General features: G+C 46.1%; 1 protein-coding gene across 2 annotated transcripts in view; it reads right to left on the bottom strand.

The window, feature by feature from the left end:
• aatkb (apoptosis-associated tyrosine kinase b) overlaps positions 1 to 23,739 on the bottom strand; it is a 42,088-nt gene extending 18,349 nt beyond the window's left edge. Inside the window, exons 1-2 of one of the 2 annotated variants that reach the window (XM_046376293.1) lie at positions 23,455 to 23,739; positions 3,248 to 3,381 (exon numbers count right to left, since the gene is read on the bottom strand). In XM_046376293.1, the coding sequence (XP_046232249.1) occupies positions 3,248 to 3,292 (45 nt within the window). In that variant the 5' untranslated portion in view covers positions 3,293 to 3,381; positions 23,455 to 23,739. Of the gene's footprint in view, positions 1 to 3,247; positions 3,382 to 21,917; positions 22,215 to 23,454 lie in introns of those variants that run through there. The other variant, XM_046376292.1, reaches the window with a different exon arrangement.
• Positions 23,740 to 23,874: the final 135 nt, after the last annotated feature.

Here is a 23,874-nt window from a genome sequence, read left to right as displayed (position 1 = left end):
GATTTACAGGACAACAACCATGCAGTAAAAGGTATCAAAACTAAGCCTGCAAACACATTCATGCAAATCAATAGAAAACAGAAATATATAATATCTCAATTTTCCAGACTGCACCAACAATCTAAATCTCAAAGATGTAACAGTGACAGAAAACACAAAAACAGAAGCAGCAGCAGAAACTGTGGCTTTTTGCTCAGTCAATTATCTAAAGTTTTCAAGACTCAAAACAAAGTAGAAAGACACGACTCAATGTGAAATATCTCATGCTCAAACCATCCAGTGAACCTCCTGAACTGTTTAGATCAACATTTGCTTCGTCCTCTTAGTCCCTGTTTCTTAATCCCATAAAACCAAAGTGATTCAAAGCAGCACAAGTTCTGTCACACCATCACGTTAGCTTACCTGTGCACAGGTGAGGATGACATGTCAAACGCCCTCAGCAGCATCTCAACCTCTTTTCTGCTTTTTTATTTTACACACTCCCATAAACACACACACACACACACACACACTCAGTGGCCTCCTGGGGATCCCATGTGTGTGATGGGCAGCAGGAGGTTGGTGGTGCCAGGAGGAGCAGCTGCAGAGAAAAGCATCGTCACTCTGCAGTGAGAGTCTCATTGTTGAGTCCAGAGAGGAGGAAGAGGAGGAGGACGAGGGCTGAGGAGCTGACCACCGACTGTCCCCAGGATCTGCGGGGGATGGAGGGACGGAGAAAACGAGAAGGTGGGGAGAAAGAGGGAGAGAGAGAGAGAGAGGAAGAAGGAGGAGCACCATCCACCCGGTTCACAGGAGAGACCCAACCTGCCGTCGTCTCATGAGGGACACCAGAGAAACTGAGCCCCCTCAAAAATGTGAGGGAGAAAAATACAAGTGGGAGGAGGGGTGAGGAGGGGTGGGGGGGTTCACATACTATACATGTGACATCACTCACTTCCTCTTTTTCCTCTCTCTCTCTCTCTCTCTTTCTCTCTGTCTCCCAAAAGCCAAAGAACATCTGCAGGGCAGCCCCCTTCCCCACAAACCCACACACACTCACACACACACACACACAAAGTTTTTGCTGTTACTGTACTTGTGAGGACTGTCCACTGGCTGCTTCCATTCCTGATCCTGACCTGAAAAACTGAACCCTTATCTGAGAGCATTTTCTTTATTTCAGCCTGACACAGTGAGAAGTCAGTATAAGCTTTACATCCATCAGGCAACTGAACCTCCTTATTGTTATACCTACAAATCTTTGAAAACCATTTCTATTCAAATTAAGTGGTTTGGATGTGTGTTGGATAAGTAACCTTCCATTTTAGAATTTAATCCTTAAAACCAAATTACTACTTTGGTGCTAAAGGCTGACTTCTGGAACCAGAACAGGGACAACTGTGGTCGTACTGGTAGCTGAGGTATGGTGACGGGCCAGAAGTGGCCCCTGCTCTGGCTGCCAGATCTGGGCCGCCTTCGCACTGTAATTCATTGCTGTTTTTCAAACCGGTGTTGCTATGTGGGTCAGCAGGATAGTGAACGTGCACAAAAATGAAAAAATGCACTATGAAGAATCAGCACTTATTTCGACATCTTCACATGACGTGAGCAGAGACAAATTCTTTATATTATTCAGAAGAAGGCGCTCGTGAACCCTAACACCAAGTGAGAACTGACTGATGGAGGAAGTTTCCATCAGTGTCTGTAAAACACAGAGAGCTTTTCTCTCTCGTCTCCTCTTGAAAGTTGTTTTCCTGCTCTGGGAGAGGCTGGGTCTGATTCCAGATGGGGCCCTGAGGCCGGATGCACTGTGGGCTCATGGGTATGCCCTTCCTCACGCCCTCACGCCCCCACCCGGGCCCCTTCCTCAGACACACCCTGACAGGTCGGAGCTGGGTGGTCCAACCCGCCAAAGACACAAAGCAGACATGAGACACATCATCCATACGTCTTCAACAGATTCTTGTTCCTCGCATGCAGTCCATCAACAACTCAAGATGCAAACTTTGAACTCACGTGGTTAAACGTATTTTTATACGTTATCTGCAATCCTTTTCCATCCTTTCTATATTATTTTTGTTATCATTTTATTCCCTGTTTCTTTGCTCATTCTGTGTCTGTTTTTATGTGAAGCACTTGACACAAATAATTTCTTTGTTGCAACGCAATTTGAGCTACATTTCCTGCATCTACAAAAACAAATCTCTTTATTTAAATAGATAGCAGTGGAGCCCCGTCCCTGACCGTGAGAAAGGCCACCCGACAGACTTCATCACGCAGTTCCTTTTGTCTCTTCGCAGCTTCTCTTCGACATAAACATTTATGCAATTTACACTGAACACTTGAGTTATGTTTACTGCTTACACAATCTTTCAGCTTCCATTAACAAAGTGAAGAAGAAATCATGGTCTTTGGACAGTTTCAAGTGTTGTGCAGGAATATGAATCACTGCTGGGGGCTCGCTGCAGAAGAAGAGAGACTAAAGGTTTCTGCCTCATCTGCTCTGCACCGGCTGTGCATGTGAACCCATGGAACAAACTGAAAACTCGCTTTGCTTTTAAACTTTGCTTTTAATTAGTTACTCACGCTATAAAACGGGGGATTGGATCAAATGGGTGTATGGGTGCTAACTCAGTACTCGATCGCTGCTGCACAAACTCTGGCTCCAAATGATGTCATCAGAACAAGATGGCAACACTCGTTTCTGGGATATTCTGGCTTCGCTTTTGACCATCTTCACATGCAGTCAGTGGTCTCTACAAACTTGTCAGACTGCGAATGACCCCAAAACTATAGAAAAACAAGGTCCCCCACACACACACACACACACACACACACACACACACACTCACCACCTTCTTAGATCCCTGTCCTATTTTCTCCAGTGAGTGACCCATTTCAACAAACTGCTCTGAAATAAATCAGTGACACAAGTTGGTCCTGAAAAGCTGCGGGCCTCCTGCCGCTCCATAAACGCAGCCTCTCCCACCTTTGTATGCTTGTCTATCTACTTCCTGTCAACATTTTGTCAGTATAAATGGCTGCAGACCTTGTGTGCTGAATGTAATGGACATCTAAATGGAGGCTGTGAAGAATGTTTGGCGTTCAGTCCATTTGCAGTACCGCTCACAGGCAAAGAGAGTCTTGAATCTCCATTCAAGACTCCATTAAAAACCTTGTATGATTTAATGAGTGAGTGAGGGAGCGCAGGTGTGTCAGTTTGTTTGAATGTTTTTAAAGACACGAGTCCTGCACATCAGAGGCCTACCTTGAAGCCGGTTCTGCCCTTCTTGCAGCAGAGGCAGGCCAGCATGAGGAAGACGAAGGTGAAGAGGCCCGAGATGGAGATGGCCACCACAGCCAGGGACGAAGACCAGGACAGCTCGCTCAGCGGAGCGCCATCTGCAGGACACATCAAGTGTTACAGAATATCAGCCGAGTGTGAACATTAGTGTGATGTCTGTTAAAGCACAGGAATACAATCGACACATTAGTAGGTTTTCCCATCATTTCTACTGTGAGCTGACTGCGTCCTCATCTGTCAGTATATTTCCATTCAGGGACATGTCTTTGCTCGAAATGAAACCTCTGAAGCACTACAGGCCTGTGGGATTCATCGAGCACACAGCAGCAACAACACGACACCTCAGCTCAAAAAATAAAAAAAAAACATATGTGCTGATTTTTCACCTTCAGCCAGCAGCACAGCAGCACCGAGCAAGCTGCTGTTTCAATGAAAACCTCTGTGACATGCATTCAGATCTGTTATCGATGTACTAATCTAAGAACTAATACCACACTGAAAAATGACTCCAACTTACAGGTGAAAGGCCCATTTTAAAAATCTTACATAAGTAAAAGTACGTAAGTATAATCAATAAAAAGTACTTAAAGTGTTAAAAATAGAAACAGTTAAAGCAGAAAAATTTCCCTTCCTTCACCATGAAATGTGTTTTAATGTGTAACACTCAAAATACTATGAATACTTTTCAACTGCACCACGCGTGAGATGTGATTACAATGATGATAGAATATTAATGTGGTTTACATACATTGTTTACACTGTTCAATGTTTCTCCTTCACTCGCCGCCTCCTAAACAAGTTTTACACTCTGCCGGTTGTCGTCCTCCATGTGTCCAATCTGTCCAACCTCTTAAATAATATCTTGCAACCAAATTCCCTCTTCACGATGGCTTCATAAATGCAACGGTTACCACGGAAACAGATTGGATGGACGGCAGGCGGGATTGCCTTCGGCTGTAAATCTCTCACAATGACTCCTGCCAACAACGGTGCCACTCGGCTCTCTCTCTCTCTCTCTCACACACACACACACACGCGCACACACACACACACACACACACACATCCATAATAAACAGAGCTGTGAGAGTCACTTCTGCTGCCAGTTTGTGCTGATCCTCTGAAAGCTTGTGCGACTGGCTCCGAGTGGGGCTCTTAGTGTAATTGGACAGAGTGCGAACGCTGTTGTTCAGCAGGCACAATGTCAGAAGAGAATATTAAATTATAAAAAAAACATGCAAATTCAACAGTTAAATACAGGATTAGCTGTCCAGCTCAGTTTTTTTGGAACACAGAGTCCTAGTTTGGATTTTTCTGAATTTTACACCCAAATGGGGCTAAATAAAACCAGTCCAGTAACAGTGTCCATACTGAGAGCAGCACGACACCACACGGAGGAGAGTGGGAGGAAGAGGTGGAAAAAGCCAGCTTGATAAATCAGCCAATAAACATTTGGTGCTTTGAAACACTATACAGGAAGATCCAGATCTAATTGCTTTATTTGTCAGGGGGGTAATTACAGAGAAGGGAGACACGTTCTGTCTCTGTTGTGGTTTATTTAAAACTCCCTCGCTTACAAATCCCATCTCCCCGAGCAGCACAAGTGACTGAGAGGGAGCTCGGGATTAATATTTGATGAACACGCTTTGGTCCACATGCAGCCAGAGTGAAAACACAGCATTTAAGGCCAGCTGAGACTCCTGCAGATGCCCCGAGTCTACAATAAAGTCATATCAGAACTACCTTCCATACTTCTGGAAGGTGGAGCTGAAAAATCTCGAAGGGCAACTCAAACAACCTCCACCAGAATCCTCACATTTATGTCTGTCGGGGGGCAAATCTGTGGTGCCACCAGGCCTTAACAAAGCAGAGTTTGGACTGACAGTAGCAGGTTTTATTGGGGTGTCCAGGATTATTCTGTTCAATTAGAAGAGCCCACATTGTCTTTTCAGGGTTTGCAAAGTGATATGATAAAGGCTGCTGCTATTTGCTCTTTTGTTTGTTTGTTTGCTTCTTTTCTGTTTGGTTGTTTAAAGTTATTATGTTAAAATAAAGGAAACTTAAATGACAACAATAACGGATGAACTGTGACTGTGGGATCAGATCGAACAACCTCTGATTTCTATTTTAAAATATAATTTTCGTTAATATGTAGATGATATCATATAAATACTTTGGCACAGTCATGTGATGCCTGTTACACACTTCCTGTTTGAAGCAATCAGAAGCACATAAAACTGCCTTGTTGCTGTGTTTTCTTCCCAAGCTGTGTAAAAATCAATGCCACTGACTCCTGAGCTTAATGAAATAGAGAGGATTCTCCTGCTTGTTAGCCCAGATCCAAAGAGACAAATGTCTCCTGTTGGTTCACAGGGACGCATCCTTCCTGAGAGCGTCATTCAGTGCCCGCCAAATCACAACACCCCAAACCCCAAACCCCATTTCAGTGGAACACACAGGCAGGACACGCTGGACAGGATTTCTGAGCTGCTTCATTTTTCTCTCTCCTTCCACCACTTGATGCCAGCAGCCTGAGCAGCGCACAGCTCTCAGCTCAGAGGTGGCAGCCATTTTTAGCCTGCAGATCGAGGCAGAGAGCCGAAGCACATCCTGATGACTAAATGATGAAAAGGGGAGCGAGCATGAGAAGACGAGAGGAGAGAAGAAAGGATGTGAGTAAGAAGAGGTTGAAGAGCTGTGTGCTCTGCAGCGTCTCCCCCGGGAGTTTTTCCTCAGCACTCAGCACAGAAGATGAAGAGCAGCAGCTCGGAGTCGAAGCGAAGGCAGACACAACCAGAAAGTGCAGTGTGTTAAGTAAAGACTGAGTCTATCTGACAGCCTCACGTGTTTGTTCTGCCTTTGCAGAGATGGAGCTGGCTGAAAACTCTGAGCTGCAGCTCATCTGTGAACTGCCAGCTTCATCCTGACATTCAGAGTTCAGAGCCTCCTCACCGGTTGGTAAAACGTACAAAACAAAGATGAACTCATTTTCAAAAATATTTTACACCCAGCAGACCCGATACTTACTGCCGTCTGCCCGTTATGTTGTTGCTGTTGTGGTCACTACTGCAATGTGGGATATTCAGCGTGTCCAGTGCTTGCATACTGGAAATAGTATGCATTTCACTTATTATTGAGGCTTAAACATATCACATCCTGTCTGCTAAAGAGCATGTTAGGATGAAATTTCAAACACAACTCAGGAACTGAATGCATCTGTCCAAGAAACGTTCCCAGCACGTTCCCAGCACGTTCCCCACTGCACACAAACCCACAGCCTGTTGTTGAGCGGATCCAGCAGGATGAATCCACATAAGAACCTCAAGTCAAAGAAACAGGTTCCAAAAAAAAAAAGACATGATAGTGAGTCCACTGGGATCCGTGTGGGCATCACCCTCATTGACACACAGACCTCAGACCTGCAGCAGAGAACTCACTAGTGGTTTTGCTAGCTCAGCCGGTTCTGTCAGTGACAGGAAGTGAGACCAGATTTTCTTTCTTATTTATGGGCAAAACAATAAGGAGTGAGCTGAGCTCCAGCAGCATAGTGCAGGTATGAGTCCCTTGCTTGTCTGAGACACTAAAGCCTGATTGGCGTGTGGGACATCAGGGTTGGCAGGCTGAGACTCTTAACCCTGTCAACATGGCCATCAGCCTGAATATCACATTCCAGTGTGCTGTTAAACCTGCAGCTGCTGAGTGCATAAAACAACTGCTCTTCCAACAAATAAATGTTTATTTCTGTGTTGGCTGGTGCTCACACTTTACAGGTGGTGGTTCCACATGTAACCAAGCCGCTGGTGATTAGTGTGTCACTCTTGTTAAGCCTGCGAGCGATGCCCAGTTTTACATTGCAGCTGAGATCCAGAAGCGGCACAGCTCCCAAAGCCGGGACAGTCTTCCTGAGGTCGCTGCTCACATCCAGCAGGAAGTGTGTCCAGCAGGAAGTGTGTCCAGAAGACCGCGACACCCTTCATCAGCTCTGCTTGCTGTCCTCACTACAACTACATGATCTCAAGCTCAGCAGCGAGGAAGGTGAGAGCACCTGAAGGGCTGGAAACGGGCCAGAACAAAGATGTTACACAGTGATCCCACAGAGAGGAGCTCAGAGATGTAGATATTCATTTCAAAATGCTGTCCAGACATTTTGACATCCATCTGAAATTCAATCAGAAGCACAAGAAACAGTTTCAGCTGTCAGGCTAATGCTGGCAGTCAGGTGAGTGATGAGAGCGAGCGACAGACCTCACAGCTGACTGACAACAAAACAACAAGCTGCCTGAAGTGTTCAGGGACACTCTGTCATGTGAACACGTCTCTTTGTTCTTCGACCATTGGACTGAGGTTACCGCTCATGTTTTTACAGCTCTACTTTAATCCATAAGACAACAGGCAGAGAAACAAATGGACCAAACCTGCCACCAGTGCAGATTCTGACAGTCTGACACGTTATTTACTTTGTTTACACCAAGGTAAAAGTCAGCTGCTACTGCTGAAAATCACAATTAGGTATAAAATCTCACAAAACAATGAAAAAAACATTTGTTATGAATGTAATATTTTGATTTTTTTTTAAATAAAATCGAAATTGCAAGAGGAATCTGATCAGGGATGTCTACAGAGCTCCAGACACAGTAACACTTCAGGACTAAGAATGCATGAATTAAGCAGGTAAACAAACAAACTTATCCTGTTAGATAAACTGCTGCTCCTATAAATATCAGATATTATAACATAAATTCTCCACAGTCTGTAGCATTAGGGGACATAACAATTAAACATAAATTAATTATGTTATAAAAGCCCTTAATTATTACTGTCAAAACAGCTGTTTGTGTCAAGCACATTACAGCTAATTTACTCTGTGAATGCAAAGGGAAAATCTCAGTAAGGACCTCAGACTGCTTATCAGGGGGTTGGGATTAGGGTCAGCAGTTAACGAAGCGATACGATCAATAGCTGCTGGTCAGTGTGAGGCGTGCTGAGAGAAAGCTTCTTCGCTCACAGCTCACCCTGGATCAGAAATGCTGGCGATGGTAAAATAAATGGCTGTAGCGTCTGTGTCGTCCGACGCCCTGCAGCAGCACTGCTGACACCGAGATTCTGTCAGGCATCGAGACGGAGAGGGACAGGGACGGGATGACAACAGGAAGACTCGCCACTCAGGAAAAACAACAGTGGAGAGGTAGAGGAGGATGATGATGACGGGAGGAAAACAGATGGGCAGAGGGAGGGCGAGCCCATATGGGCCAAACACATGTGAACTGCATGAAGCTGATGATCTGGTCGTGAACAGTCTGTGTTAGGGGCCGATCTGCTGTACATCTGCTGGTGCCCATGAAATGATGTGTGATCATTCCTCTGGGCAGACACGCACACACACACACACACACACACACACAGACAACACTTGTCATGCATGTGTGGTTTGTCATCAGAGATCTGAATGTAAACACAACCGAACGTTAGCGAACAGCTGCCGACGCTTCTGAGTCGAGAGAAGGCTGCAAAAGACTCGGCCGGTTTCCATGGTGACTGCTTCCCCCAAATCCCTTTCAGACTAATTCAGATGCCCTCCTAATGCTCACGGATGCTGTGCCAAACAAAGAAGAACTTGCCCCCGACACCAGAAAGGAAACTAACCTTCTATATAAACAAAACCACCAGTCTTGTATTTTGGCCCAACAGCTGGCTGAGTCCCGTAAACATCTGTAGGTGATACAGAATGTGTTTTACTACAGCTGTGTGGATGGCCCTGACTGAAAGACTAAATCCCCTGTGAGGAGAATCTGTTGCCAGCTAAACGTGACGTGTTTGTCACTTGGTGAGGTGTCTTGCTTAGTCATCACCGGACTCCACCATTGTTGTACACCCCCACACGTCAGCCATTTCAGGCTCACTGTTTTGGAGTCGTAGAAATTCTGGGATCCACAGGAAAGAGATTCTGTCCTCCAGTTTTGTTCCAACCTCTGCACAGTTTTGTTCTCCACTTGGAGGCGTTTTGCCTGCTGATTTTATTGACTTGGACAGATTTGGTTCGGTTGGTAATTTTTCTTTGATTGGTATGATTGGGGGCAGCACGGTGGTGCAGTGGTTGTCTGTCTTTGTGTGTTGGCCCTGCGATTGACTGGCGACCAGTCCAGGGTGAACCCGCTTCTCTCCCGTAGTCTCCTGGGACAGGCTTCAGTGCCCCTGCCACCCTGACAGATAAGCGGTATAGAAAACGAATGTAGGGTTTTGTATGTGTGTTTTATTTTGAAAACTGACCGGATACTGTGTGCCGTTCCTGTGTCTGACTTCTGCCTGGCTCCATCTGCTCTGTGCAGCTTGATGAGGTTCCATTAAAACCACGTTCTGGCCACATACTTGAGGTGCAGCAAAGTAGTGAGCTGACAGCAGATTTGATTTACAATCCGTGTCTTTCTACATCGTACACGACACCAGTTTCACTCCAATTCCCAGTGATCACAAATTACCCCTAATAATAAAATTATGATTGACGGAGATGTGACAGCTTTCTCCAGAGGCCCAAAGGGTCCATTAATCAATAAAATGACCAACTGTACATTTAAAACTGCATGTTTTAAAGCAACAAAGATGTCATGACTGGAAAAATACTGCATAGAACTCAAAAAACTTGTAGTATTGTATCACTCGGCTCCCCATGGATGTGCCACATGTGATGTGAACTGTCACAACTTCCTGTGTTGGAATTCCTCCGTTTCCCCTCCTGAAGCCTTCTGGCCTCTTGTGTTCTGCTGCTCTTCAACACAATACGGGATCACACAGCGGAGTCACAGAACATCAGGAGTGTTTGGACTCGTCACACCAGGGATTTGGAGGATTAGTTATTCATATCGTGTGGGAGTCGGGTCTACCTTGCATCCATATAAGCAGGCAGCCCACGTGCTGTAACCTAATTACACAGGAAGCTGTGATTCAGAGCAACTAACCGTGAAACACATCTCCCCGGAGCTGCGGCATTATCTCTGTTCAGCAACCTTGTACAAATAAGAGTTCTAATGGCTCTGCGGATCACCTGCGTCGACACTTCTGATCACCGCAGTGTTTATTTCAGCGACCCTGATATTTCCTGTCCTGCTGTGGCAGAGCCTCACTTCAGTATGCTGAGTGCAGCCTCAGCTGTCTGACTCCTCACAGCAGACAGCTTCCACCTGAGGTTCGCACTTCCTCCTCAGGAGGAACACCTCAGCCTCGTCGGGTGTACTCTGCACACGGCATCCCGTATCAGCAGGGCGTCCAGCGGCAGGAAACCACTCAGTACATTTACACCATGATGATAGTATTACTGTTTTACTTGAGTGTCTTGAGCTGTTTCACTCCTCTCTGGTGGTTGGAACTTCTTGCTGATAAAGACTTTACATTAGTTAAGATTATTTCTTCTTTATTGTCTGTCTCTACATTTTTCGCTTTCTTTCTTCCCTTTCCACCTTCTTTCCTTCTGTCTTCCTTAACTCCCTTTTATCATCCCTTTTTCCTTTCCTTCTTTTCTTCCTTTTTCATCCCTCCTTCTGTTTCTGTGTTTTTCCCTTCTTTCTCCTCCTCCTAACATCCTAAAGACAATCAAAACTTTTATGAAGTTATGAAGTTTTTCTATTGACACTGTTTTCCCCACACTGTGTATTTTTACTTCAACTACTTCTCGTATACTTCTTTCTTTTACTTACTGCTAAAATCATTATGAAGTGTCTTCCAACTTCCTCCAGCAGCGGGAACTCAAAGCTGAAGGCTTTGGTTCAAGCTGTACCGTCTGATAACTCACTCATCAGTGATGGCATTCAGCTTAAAGTGTGTGTGTGTGTGTGTGTGTGTGATCTGGTAAAGGTCAGGGCCCTGAGAGAAGCCTTGCAGCTCCATCCCTCCCACTGGCCTCCCATCACAGCAAACATGAATGTCGCTCCTTTGTCTGCCTCGTCCTTTCGGCTCTTTTCTCTCCATCTCCATATGACATCACAGCCCAGGGGATGATGGGATTTGCTGCGTGGGTTCCTTGTCCCGGAGCTTTTACTCTGCGTGGGGATAAACAGCAGTTATGTTGTTCTCTGTGGGTTCGCTTTGTCGTAGGGAGGAGAAAGCGGCGACCTGCTGCAGGGACTCGGGGTAAACTCAGTGTTGGAGCTGACTCGCGGCTGTCAGACCTGACGGAGACGTGATCAGTCCACTGTCTCTATGACATCCATGAACTAATGTGGCATTAAACGTCATCGGTTTGCTTCACTCTGACTGAGGTGACCCAGTAATGTAGTAACTAATGGCACTGAGTATTACAAAGTGTGTCAATTGAAGAGACACAAAAATGAAAAGGTTAAACAATAAAACTGCAATCATCAATTTTTGATCACTGGTTGGTGGAAAAGACATCAAAACAAGCTGAAAGGTATTTCAGATGAAGTGTTTGCACCTCCAGCAGACCCCAAACAACATTATCATCCCACTGGTGTTAAGTCCAGCATTCACCTTTATTTCACTGAGCTCCCCAAACGCTGTTGGAAAGCTGATGAGAGCACAGAGACTTCGGTGAAAACAAAACCATGAGCTAAAAGAGGCTGACAAGCAGCACACTTGGTGGGATTCATTTGATTCAGTGTTAACACTGGAGTGTACAGCCATGCCAGCAGCTCCGTGAGACTAACACCATAAACATATGTGAAACATATTAAGAGTGTGGCCTGTCAGTGAGCTTCATAAATACAAAGTTTGTGCTAATCACCAGTTTCCATTTTGCATTTCTGTCATGTTTGTCAGTGTGGGAGAAACGAGCCACAAACACACACTTATGAATCATTTAGACTTTGAATCTGTCATGAAATAAATACTCAAAGAGCAGCTCTGAGTATTTGTCAAGATGTTAACTTGAATACCACTCACTGCGAAAGCTGAGCAAGTTCTTATAGTGGAGAGTCAAGCACAGAAGCAAAGGATTATGGGCCCGTGGAGGGAGCAATGGCTCAACCACAACCGCTGAAGCGTGAAAACAAGACAAGCCTCCATGCAGACGTAGAGTCATTGTGTATGCATGCACAGGTCCTGCTAAAGCGAGGAGAAACGTCGCGCAAAGTGAATGAGGACACGCGGGAACACAGCACGTTTCACCTGAATGCAGCTCGCAGAGCACGAGCGCAGAGCGTGAACACGTCCCGCTGTTTGTGCTTCTTATGCGGATGAATCATCTCAGTCGGGGAGAATCAATGGAGCAGAGAAAATTTAAACTATCACACATCCCAGACTGCAGAGCACCGTTTCACTTATTCCTCCAGTCCTCCATCTATGCCCCTAATCTCTGACTTCCTCCTCTCTCCTTACTTTTCCCCACAGGGAGCTGTCTTCCACATCTCAGAAACTGTTACCTGGCTTTTCTTCCCCACACTCACTCAGATTTTCTTCTTCTCTGTCACTTTCTCCAGCCTCTCTGTGCCTGTGGATGAATGTGCCAGCGAGGCCACCGGAGCAGAATGAATCTCTTCTTCCTGCCCTCAGTCCCCACTGGCCCCGACTGCACACGCTCAGATGTGACACCGCATCACAGATGCTATGCAGGGGCAATTATGCAATACACACACACACACACCTCACAAGAGCAGTCAACGCAGACTTAATACACACACTTGGCCTTAAAGTCGCATTACAAGTCACTGAATTCATGTGTCATACAAGATATACAGAAGTTATGGCTGAACATGGCTGAACATTACCTAATAATAAAACTAAGTAAGCACGTAAAAGCTGATTAATATTGTAATACTGTATTGCAATAGATTAAATTCTGACACATAATCTGAAAGGTTTCACACTCTGGTGTTTCAGCATCTTTCAGCTTCTTGTTTTGACCGCAGCTTTACTGTTTTGGTTGAGTGTCGGCGCTCTCGTCGCCCTGGTCTCCACTCGCATCAGGCTGCTAAAAAGCACGAAGACGCAGGAGTTGGCAACAACCAAAAACAGCTAAAAGAGACGGGACGCTCGTCAGTTGATTACCATTAAATGCTAAAATCAGTGTAACGTGAGAACACGTAGAAGAGCCCTTAAGTCAGCCGGCGAGGAAACCATCGACTGTCATTTCATTTGAATTTCGCTGTTTCAAATGTCAGCCATCGCTGCAGATGGCAGAAGATAGACTTTCACAAATTCAGACCCATCAGAACTGTTCAAACGGGTGGCATTTTTCTTGTTGGGCATTTGGCATAAAAGCAACTTCAAGTATTTTCACTTTAAAAGTCAGAAGAGAGAGACTGCAGAGCTCCTCTTCACAGGCCGCTCTGTCTTCTCAACTATTAATGAGAGATGCCGGCCAGCTTTGTGATGCGCGTCCGCCATGATTATACACGATCACAGGGTGCACACCATCTCCAAAGTGGCCCCCTGTGGTGCGCCGGTTTCGAAGAATGGTTGCCATGGAAACACTTTTAGTATATCAGGCTGCCTCATTTCGGCGTGTGGCTGCATGTGAAATGGCTTTACAGCCGGCAACATTATGTATCTGAAGTGCTTTTAGCAGGAAATGGCAGCCAGATTAAGTCGTACCTGTTCAGAATTGGAGTGAGAATCTGTTTTGTGCATCACAAGGGAACATGTGATACACGTGCAGGCTGTTTTATGTAACTGTGATGATGTGGATTCGGGCTCAGGGGGAGGAGGAATCATACACGGAGCTTGTGGCATGAATGTATAAGGACAACAAGACTAAATGTATACACAATGAACCTAACAAGTCCTGATCTCGTCTTGCGTTCACTCTTCATAGGCATAATTGGTTTCTTACATAACCAATTTCTATAACCAGTGCTTGAATCGGCCCAGTGCTCACAAGTACAGAATACTATCATGTGTGATTCTTTCCCACACGAGTACCCGTACTTATCGAGTACTCCGACGTCCTAGTGAGCCAGTACAAGTCTCCAGATACAAACTTCATGGCTGCGCAAATCAGTCTATCAACCGTTGGCCAGCTGATGGGTCACTGGCAGTGACGAACCCAACGCAGGACTGCAGGACTGCAGGACTGCAGCTTCACGGGTTTGGTTTTGTGTCAGGACTCTCATCAACTTTGTTTCCAGTCTCAGCCAACATGTTTTCATCTCAGGTCATCAGAGAGAATGAATATTGGATTTTTGGCCCGGTAGCCAGAAGTACAATTCCGCTGAATGCTAATGTTGTTCTGCATATGAAAACAGGAAACTGTAATTCCATGTTGCAAGCTTCATCTGCGAATCATCAAGCCCACTTGTGATGCTAGCTGCTAACACACAGTCAGGCCCACCTTCACTCTGTCAACATGGCATTTCAGTTGCCTTCACTGCTGAAAACATTAAGTGCTGGCCTCGAGTGTTAATCTCTCGCTCTGTAAATTAATTTTAATAACATGAACTTCAATCAACCACGTGTTTGGTACTGCATTTCATTATTTCAAAAGTAATTAGACTTGAACTACTTGCTCCTCGTGAATTTCTGAGGCCGTTCACATGGCAAGAGATTTCACATGGGACCCGGATCAGGATAACGTCAGCTCACATGCTGGTATTTACTTGTCTTGCCAAAAGCTGAAAGTGTAAATTGAAATTAAGAGAGCGTCCGTGTCTCTGGAGGACAGTTAGCTGTCCAGCTCCTCGACTGGCCGCGATCAGGGAACGCCGATCCAGCCCGGGGTGACTGATGTTCTAAATATTGGATGAGCTCATCTGTGACCGAGAAGAGGCAGGGGAGACGGCCAAAACCAGAAACTGGAGCAAATGCTGTCACACGATGTGCGAACACTCACACGTCCACCCACACACACACAAACTACACAGATGCTCTCTTTTCTTGCTCATTTTGTCTCATACCAACGTGCACTAATACAGAATGTACAGTATATGTACACATCTTCACACGACGGTGAAGACACACCATAAAACGTGACACACACATACTCAGATTTATGAGCATCTCCGCCATTATAACTGCTCCAGCTGCAGCGGCTTCACGTGTGGCGGAGAGTGTGTGTGTGTGTGTGTGTGTGTGTGTGTGTGTGTGCGTGCGTTTTATTCACTCACTCAGACCTTGATCAGTCAGAGAGTTCTGAAATGCTGAATTAACCTGTAATGAATGAAGGCAGTGATTGGTGAGATGCGTCGCCGTGGAGACGATCTGCGGGGGCTGCTGACGTGTGCAGCAGATTATCAGCTGAGTGGGCGGGTCAGTGGCGCTCACCTCGCAGGTCAACTGCTGTGCAGATCTAACGCTTCATATGTGACAAATACATCACATGCAGCACTCGCCCCACGCGGAGAGAAAAAAGGCCATCTCACACAACTGATATCAGCATACTTTTTAACATACTCAGTGCAGAAGGAGCAGCTCTCAGTCCCTGCACAGTGCAGTTCTACTCTCTGAGGGATTAACCAGAGAAGTTAAAGTTAATGTAACGAAAATGGACAACATGGACCTTCATCGTCCACCTCAGTCTGCAGGTCCCGTCACCTGAGGAGGCAGCACGAGGCTGGTCCTTTCAGTCTGCAGTGGAGCAGTGCCTCGAAAAGTAGTCTGATTTACAGAAGCAGATGTTTGGATGTGGTTGAGTGTCAGGTAGCTTTGCTGATAATCAGCCAGTCCGTGCAACAGTAACTCCACCATGGTTCCTCTGCTGACACAGTTCCCTCCTCTCCTCCCCCTCCTCCCCCTCCTCCCTCCCTCTGCATCAGGACACACTCAGAGTCTGAACACCCCCATTTCTCAGCCATGTAAGCGTGTCCAGCGATGAATCCCTCTAAATCACAGGAGCTTGCTGTGATCCAGCGGCGAATGGGAGGGTCGCAACAGCACAGCTCATACAGAAATGGAGATGGACATACACAGAGAGAGAGAAAGAGGGAAGGTAAAGAGAGCTGCATGCGGTGTGATGACACCAGTCAGGAGGACAGAGGACAAACACGGAATAGTTCACGAGAACAGGACCAACAGAAGTCAGCGACGGTATGTATTGACCGGATCAGTAAATGCTCCGCAGCCTGTCAGTCAGTGCAGGAGTCCTCTCATGTGTTGACTGTCCTCGAGTCCTGTGATGAGCTCCTCTTTGTGCCAACAGAGCTGAGATGATAACTGGATGTCTCTCCAACAGTGTGTCGCTCCAGAGCAAATCAATCTGCCATTAAAGCCTCAGCTGAGAGGCTAAAAGGGAACCAGGAAATGAAATTATTCCCTTAGTACCCTCATAATTACATGAACAACCAAAGTAAAAATAGAAAAAAATAGCTTTCCGATTTCATCCGGAGAGCAGATCGTTTCATTGAGAGACTTCAGCAGATGGCTGTCAGTCACAGGCTGGACGACACAGAGAGCGACGGACCTGATCCATAAAGGGATCCAGCAAGTTCAAATTTATACTTGATCTCAGTCTTCAGATCATTTCTGACTGTGGACTTACGTTCGATTTCTAAAAGATGCTGAGCATGAAAACCTTAAGCAGGTTCTCAGAGTCCTCTTTGTAGCCGACACACCTGTGATCCATAAACCTCTACAAAGCTCCAATCAACTTAAACTGACAGCACCTGCTGCCAGTGATTTCCTCTGCTGTAAGGACTGCACAAATGATGCTTGAGTCAAGCCAAAAGGGAAAATCTAAATTTCTGAAAGATTGCAGCGATCACACGTTATTATGTTTGTTGACAGTCAGACAAAAGTACACAAAGCACAACAGCCCTACTTGAGTTCTGAAAAAAAAAAAAAAAACAAAAAACAAAAAACTCTTATTAGACTGAATGTCTGCATGGGAACCTCTGCTTTCGGATGTTCCTGGCCTTTCTACATCTGTGGGGACGCACACCTACAGTACATGCACAAGCATACAGGTTACACAACACACTTTCCTGCCAACATTTTTACATTTGTCTGCTGATTTCTAACTGGAAGGATGCCAAGACATGCAGCAATGCAGCAGCAAAAGTCAGGGAGGAAGAACACTGCAGCCAGCGAACGCGGATGGAAACGGGGCAGGTTTTCAAATATTCTTCTGCATTAAAAATGTCATTTGACTTTGGAGGGAAACACAAAAGTGACTTTTTGTTCACGTAGAAAATATGTGAAAAGTCTAAGTACTTCATTACATTCCTGCAGGCCCACTCATTGACAGTGTTGACAGCAGCTTGTTAAAACCTGCATGTAGAGAAGAGTGTGTGCAGGTGGAAAAAAGCCAAACCAACCGATATAAAGTGCAAACAAAACGTCTTTCGACGACATATGAATAACTGTCAATCTATCCTTCCTCTGTGCCTCTTCCTGACGTTTCTCACACTTTTTAACGTTAAATGTTCTGGGTTGTTTTTCTAATTTGATGAGTTTCTGAACTGACAGTCTAAGAACAGAGCTGAACAGACTTTAAAGCCCCCTGAGGCAAATACCAACGCTGGCATAAAAACAGTAAAACACTGTTAAACATAACTGTGATCACATTTTAGTAGGTTGTAAGAACAATCACAGTGTGTGAATACTCACACTGCAGGTTGTAAACTGCTGAATGTGCTTAAACCTCCATCCTGTGTGAATACAACAAGGTTACACGGTATTATAAAGCATTCACTGCTGTTATGGATGCTTCTTATGGGCTTTTACGGCCAAATACGTGATATCTGTGTAGAGCTACATGATGGAGTCCAGCCATTTATTGTTTATGTACTACTCACACATGCTGAACAAATGGGGAGCTCTCCACAGTGCTGAACCTGCAGCACAGACACTGGACAGGGAATACACTCACATCCCCACCTGTTCTTCGTTTTCAGCTGCCTCAGAGGACAAAACGCCCATAACAGCTCGTCAACGTCATATCAGTCTCTCTGTAAACACAGCCTCCACCCATCAGGAGCTGCAGAGACAGAAATCCAAGCCCGGGGACCGAGCAGCAGCACAGAAGAGATCCAAACTCTGCCATCCACCTATCCACCCATCCATTCATCTCTTTAGGCAGGCCTGCCTGAGGCAGGGAAAGCTTGCCGACGTGCACCCCTCAGAGATCCTGCATTAGCAGCGAGCCTGAAAGTCTCCATCTGAGACAGACTGGACACAATCAAACAATAAGGAAACTCAAGCTTTCATTTTGAAGTGATGCATGCAGTGTTTTCCTGCTGGTTCTAACCTGTGAAAGGTTTGTGATCAGCATCATTTTAAGTCAAACTAGAAAAGGCAACTTGTGCAGCCCTCAGCTGAGGTAATTTTTTAAGCACCAGAAAGAGCCTCAAATCATTAGAAGTAAGCGCTGGATTCCAAACAACAAACACATTAAATTTATTTAGATTAATGCATTTAACACACATCTCGCATCCTTTCCCAAACCACAGATGAGATTCCAACTAAGACGCCATTAGTGTTTACATCCTGCCCTGTCACAGGCACAAGCCTCCTTCTGAGTGGTGATGCGGTGGAGAGAAAATAGTTCCCACCTAAAACTGCTCACAACAAGGTCTGTTGATTTTGGGGCGAACTGTCCCTTTAACCCCAACAGTTAACAATGGGGATGAGCAGAGAGGCGATTATCCCTCAGGATTCTTACAGACACGCTGACGGAGGATCTCTCAGAAGCTTTTAGCAATCAGAGGTCTGCAGCTGCCTCACTTCAGACGATCCGGGCCTGATTATGTTCTCAGCAAGCCGTTTGACAGAAACAGAAAACACTGCTGCCGGATAGTTAAGACCACCACAGCCCTTTCATCTCCTCAGATCAGTGTTGGCCACGTGTTCCTAACGGGAGGTTCTGAGGTGCAGATCGGAGGAGAAACATCTCAGAGCTTGTTCAGTCACCCCTAATGGCATGAGTCCAATTTATGGCCGTCGCTTTCTGCCCTCCACTTCTTCACATTATTTATTCTGTAAGCTTGTCTTTGAGTCAAAACATAAGCATCTACTGTAAATACGCTGAAAACCTTTAAAATTATTTTCTCTCTTGCTGTATCTAATCCCTCTCTGTGCTTTGTTTGAACAGTAAAAACACACAGAAAGCCCACCTCCAGCGATCTACTACCCCCCCCCGGGTTTACCTGCTCCTCCAGCTCCTGCCCCGAGTCCTCCAGCAGCTGGACCTGCTAGTTTAGTGATAACCTGGAGAGGGGGACGTCCACTGGGCTCTCAAACACACCATGTCCTGCTTCCCCATCTGCTTTGTGTCCATATAATTAGAGTGCAACTCCGCATGCAAAGCCCACTGAGAAATCTGAAATGGAAACCAGCCAGTGCTGCCAGTAAACCCCTCCCTCCCCCCGCCACCACTGATACCAAGCCCCGCCCTTTCACTGGGCTGTGATGTCATCCCCACAGCCGCAGCGGCCATCGCTGTCGGCGCGACAGGAAGGGTCAAGTTACAGGAGGAGCAGCTCTCACACTTTCACATTCCCACGAATCAGCTGCTTCACCCCAAATCATCAACCCTTCAGTGCTGTGATCAGCGAACAGGTCTGTGCAACTCAATTTCCCTCCAACGAACACAAAAACAAACACACTGCACCATGTGACCGTGCACACAGAGCCAAAGCACTGACAGACTGATGTGTTTACTTCAACAAGACAGATAACATATTCACTCTCTCCTTTAAATAAATTATAAAAGGCTGCCACTGATGATTATGATCGAAAAAGTCTGCCGGTTATCTTTATCCACTAATCAGCTGGAGCTGGAGCCAAAGCTGTGATTCCAAAGTGCTTGTTTTGTCTGATTTTTAGGCATCCAGAAAAGACCAAGAAAATCAGCACCTGAAAACATATTTGGTAATTATGCTCGATTACACTCGTGACACTTTTCACATAGAGCAGCTCCAAACCACACGCAGAAACGTGACACTACACTAAATTAATACCAAAAACGCCAGCTGATCACCAGCGTGAACTTTTTTCCTTTTGAAACCTCCTGTCACGTTTTCAAGTAGAAACCACAAGGATACTTCAGAAATATTTCAATTCTGAATAAAAAAAATCAACTGAAATCAACTTTAAGTTCAAACAATGGAGATCCAAAGCAGGGAGGGAGAATCTCGACCTCCTTTGGATTTTCTTCTGTGTGTGTGTGTGTGTGTGTGTGTGTGTGTGTGTGTGTGTGTGTGTGTGTGCGCGCGTGTGTTCTACTGTCTCCACATTGTGTTTTACGGCTTGTTTCAATTTTACTGGTGAAACATTTTTGTTTACATCCATTAAATTTGACCACTGGGCACACGTGAGTTTGAAAATGTAAATGACAGTTGGTGCATGAAACCAACAATCTGCTGAAATCAAGACCTGATCGTGTAAATGGAAAACTAAACTGATATGTTTCCTTAAAGTTGAAAGCTAAATTGAATGGTGGATCTGGAGAATCTTGACAGCTCTAATACCAAATGGGAGTGTGAATTTTGTGAAATCTGTGTAAAACAGACTGCTGGAGCTGCGTGTTTGTATGAAAGGTACCATGTGAATAAAGTTGGCATTTTCCTTTAAACTGTTATGATTTCAGTGTTGTCAATGTTGTGCTCCTGAACACAATTAGAAACAAGCGTGTTTGGGAACACTACATGTTGAAGCACCAGCACACACAACATGCTAATCACAGCTGGATCTGTCAGCTCAAAGTAGATTTCAACCTGTCAGAGATCCAACTGGGATCCAAACGCTGTCCCGTTAAAGAACTCCATGGGTCTGGGCTCAGAGAACAGAGAAGACATGCAGAACCTGCTGCTTCCAAACGAGGAGAAGCGAGTGGAAAAGCTTTGTTTTCTCCTCTAGTCCACGTGACACCAATCAACTGCTGCAGAGACCGAAACGCTGGAGTGGAAAGCCAGGATTCATGTAATTCAATTAATGTGTTTTGAAAAGGGCAGCAGGGCATTATGGAAGCAAGCTAGCTGATGCAAGACAGGCAGAGGAGACCCACTTAAGTGTATTTGGAGGATATCAAGTGGAGGACAAACCACCCTGGGCTTCTGATCAGTCCAGAAAGTGTCCTCACTGTGATGCATCTCTGAAGGCTTTAAGGGCCCTGCAGGACCGAATCCAGTTTTTCACTGGAAAAAAAACAGAGATGAGAAAGCCAAAGACTGCTGCACCTTTTGGTTGCCACAGAAACCACCTGAATGACAGGCCCCGATGTAGCCACTCATGCTGCATAATAAAAATAGGCATTTGCTCTGCGGCGAGCTCCCACCATGATGCGAGAAACAACCGGGCGATCTGCCTCCATTCATCATCTCCCATAATCCTCTTCTTTTGCAGCACTAATTGGATGACACCAGCTACATCCTTCTGCTCCAATTAGAGGAAGCCTCTCCTCACACAGTTCCCTTTTCACCTTTACACGTACTGCACCTTTAAACTGCTCAGCTGACCTGAAACCAGCTGCGTGTCTGTGAACTTCAAAAACACACGATTCTCCCGTACCTCATCCTTATCTAAAACCTCAGTGCACGCGCACGCACACAAACACACACACATACACATACACACAGTTGCAGATAAGGTAGATGACATCATTTCCATATGACATGATGATTCGTCTTACAGAATTAGGTGGACATTGAGATCATGTGTGAGCGTTTATCGCGTTTCTGTGAGGCCTAAAACGAGTCTAACCAGACAAAAGCACAGTGGCGGCGTTACTGCGGGGTGTTTGCAGCGGAATGTCGGCTCACCTGAGCTGAAATGTGAGCTGTAAGCGAAGCCGGGGCTGAAAACGAGCGAAGACAGCGTCACCAGGAGCGCCAACATCTTCAGAACCGGAACCACAGGAGGCGAGGACACCGCGGGGCTTGGACTGGAGCACACTAGGCGACACTATTTCTTGAACACGGCTTCATTTCTCCTGTCCGAACCGGGCCCTGGTGAGCTCCCAGCGCGCGCCTCCATCTCTCCTCGTGCCGCTGTGATTAAGACAGACACGCGCTCCTCCTGCGGGGTGAAGTCCAGGCAGGCCGGAGCCGGTGGTCCCCTCGTTTTATTCCTCCTCCTGAACTCCCAGGTCTGTACTCTCTCTGCAGAGGAAGAGGAGGAGGAGGAGGAGGAGGTGAAGTCCTGTCTAACTGCAGTCAGGTGGATCCAGAAGCGAATGTCCCTCGCGCGACACCTGGATGCAGTCACATCATCTGGAAGCCGTGAGTGATCAGATCAGCTGCAGTAAGAACCAGTCAGACCGAGTCAGACGCTCGGGTTGGTGCCGGGAGCTGTCCGAGGTGCTGACAGCCACAGCGCCATCTTGCTCACTAATGCTCCCAAATAGAATTCATGGAGCGGTTTGCGCGCTCTGTGTGCAGGGGGAGGGGGCTGGGGGAGGCGGCTGGAGGGGGGCGGCTGGGGGAGGCTGTGGACAGCACACAATCAGGTAACGTGACGACGCGTGGAGGAAGAAGCGGGTTTTCTGCTGAAACTGGCTCGACACTTTGGTCAGGACTTTACTGCATGTGTGTTTCAGGCTCCTGGAGGACGCGCCCGCAGCTGGGCCCTGCTGTGCCTCGGCTCCTTCAGTTAGATAAGAAGAGAGAGGAAACAACTCTCCCATGAGCAGCCTGTGATGTAACACCGGGGAAAGGCGGGCACACAGCAGGACCTGGCTCTCTGGACTAATCCCACTGTTCATCCTGTTCATACATGTTGGATGAGGCCCCCTCCCCCCACCCAGCATCCATCCTCTCTTCCCATCAGATTGGATTCCTGGCAGCCGAGGGAGTCAGCTTTTCCTTTTGCATCTTACACTGTACGCACAGAAATGTCCGACCTGTGTCAAAGCACAAATCCTGTCTTTGTCAGATGCTCGTCGTGCTCGCTGCTCTTTGTCACATGGATGAAGAGTTATGTAATGTGTAATCATTTATAATTAATAAACACACAAAGATTCTCAATGCGCCAACAGGCCGCTCTGACAGCTTCTCTTCAAGTGGCTGCCAAGATCACATATAGAGAGGCCAAACAAAGAAACACTGAGCTAATCCCAAAATGATGATTCAGTTCAGAAAACAAGATCATCCAGCATGCAGCAAACCAAGACACGACAATGAAGCCAGTGAGAAGGAGGCTCAGTGGGCGTCACGCAGAGACGGAAAACCCTCAAGTCAACAAAGTACGCCAAAATAAAAGCACCGCATGTGATATTACAGCCAGGGGAAAATGAGCTACTTTCAAAGAAGCGTTAAGTGATGACATCTTTTCTCCATGTACATTAACACCTGAACATACCTCCATCTGTCCACCACCAGAGTTCATCACAGCAGACTGTGGTCCAGCTTCAGGTCCTGTCAGGAGACCTCCGCCCAGCTCTGCTATGACGTAAACATTTGCACCACCCAGTGTTGGGAAAGTTCACTTTCTACATGAACTAGTTCAAAGTTCAGTTCACAAATCTTAAAATGAACCACCAGTTCAGTTCATAGTTCATAATTCAAAGTTCTGAATTGAGTTCAGGGTTCCTAAAATGAACTGGTTCATAGTTCTTTCATTGTCTTCCATACGCTGCTGCGAGCTATGGTTTGTCAGCTTATTGCCACAGGCCGCAGAGAACCACAGACAGCAATTATTTTATCAGTTTTAACACTGAAACTACGTGTCACATTCATCTTCAAACGCCGTAGAGTCTGAGCGGTCCGAGCTCGCGCTGCC

The sequence above is a fragment of the Scatophagus argus genome, chromosome 21 (genome assembly GCF_020382885.2).
Source record: "Scatophagus argus isolate fScaArg1 chromosome 21, fScaArg1.pri, whole genome shotgun sequence".
Classification (NCBI taxonomy): Eukaryota; Metazoa; Chordata; class Actinopteri; family Scatophagidae; genus Scatophagus; species Scatophagus argus.
This window is presented reverse-complemented; position numbering and strand designations above follow the sequence as displayed.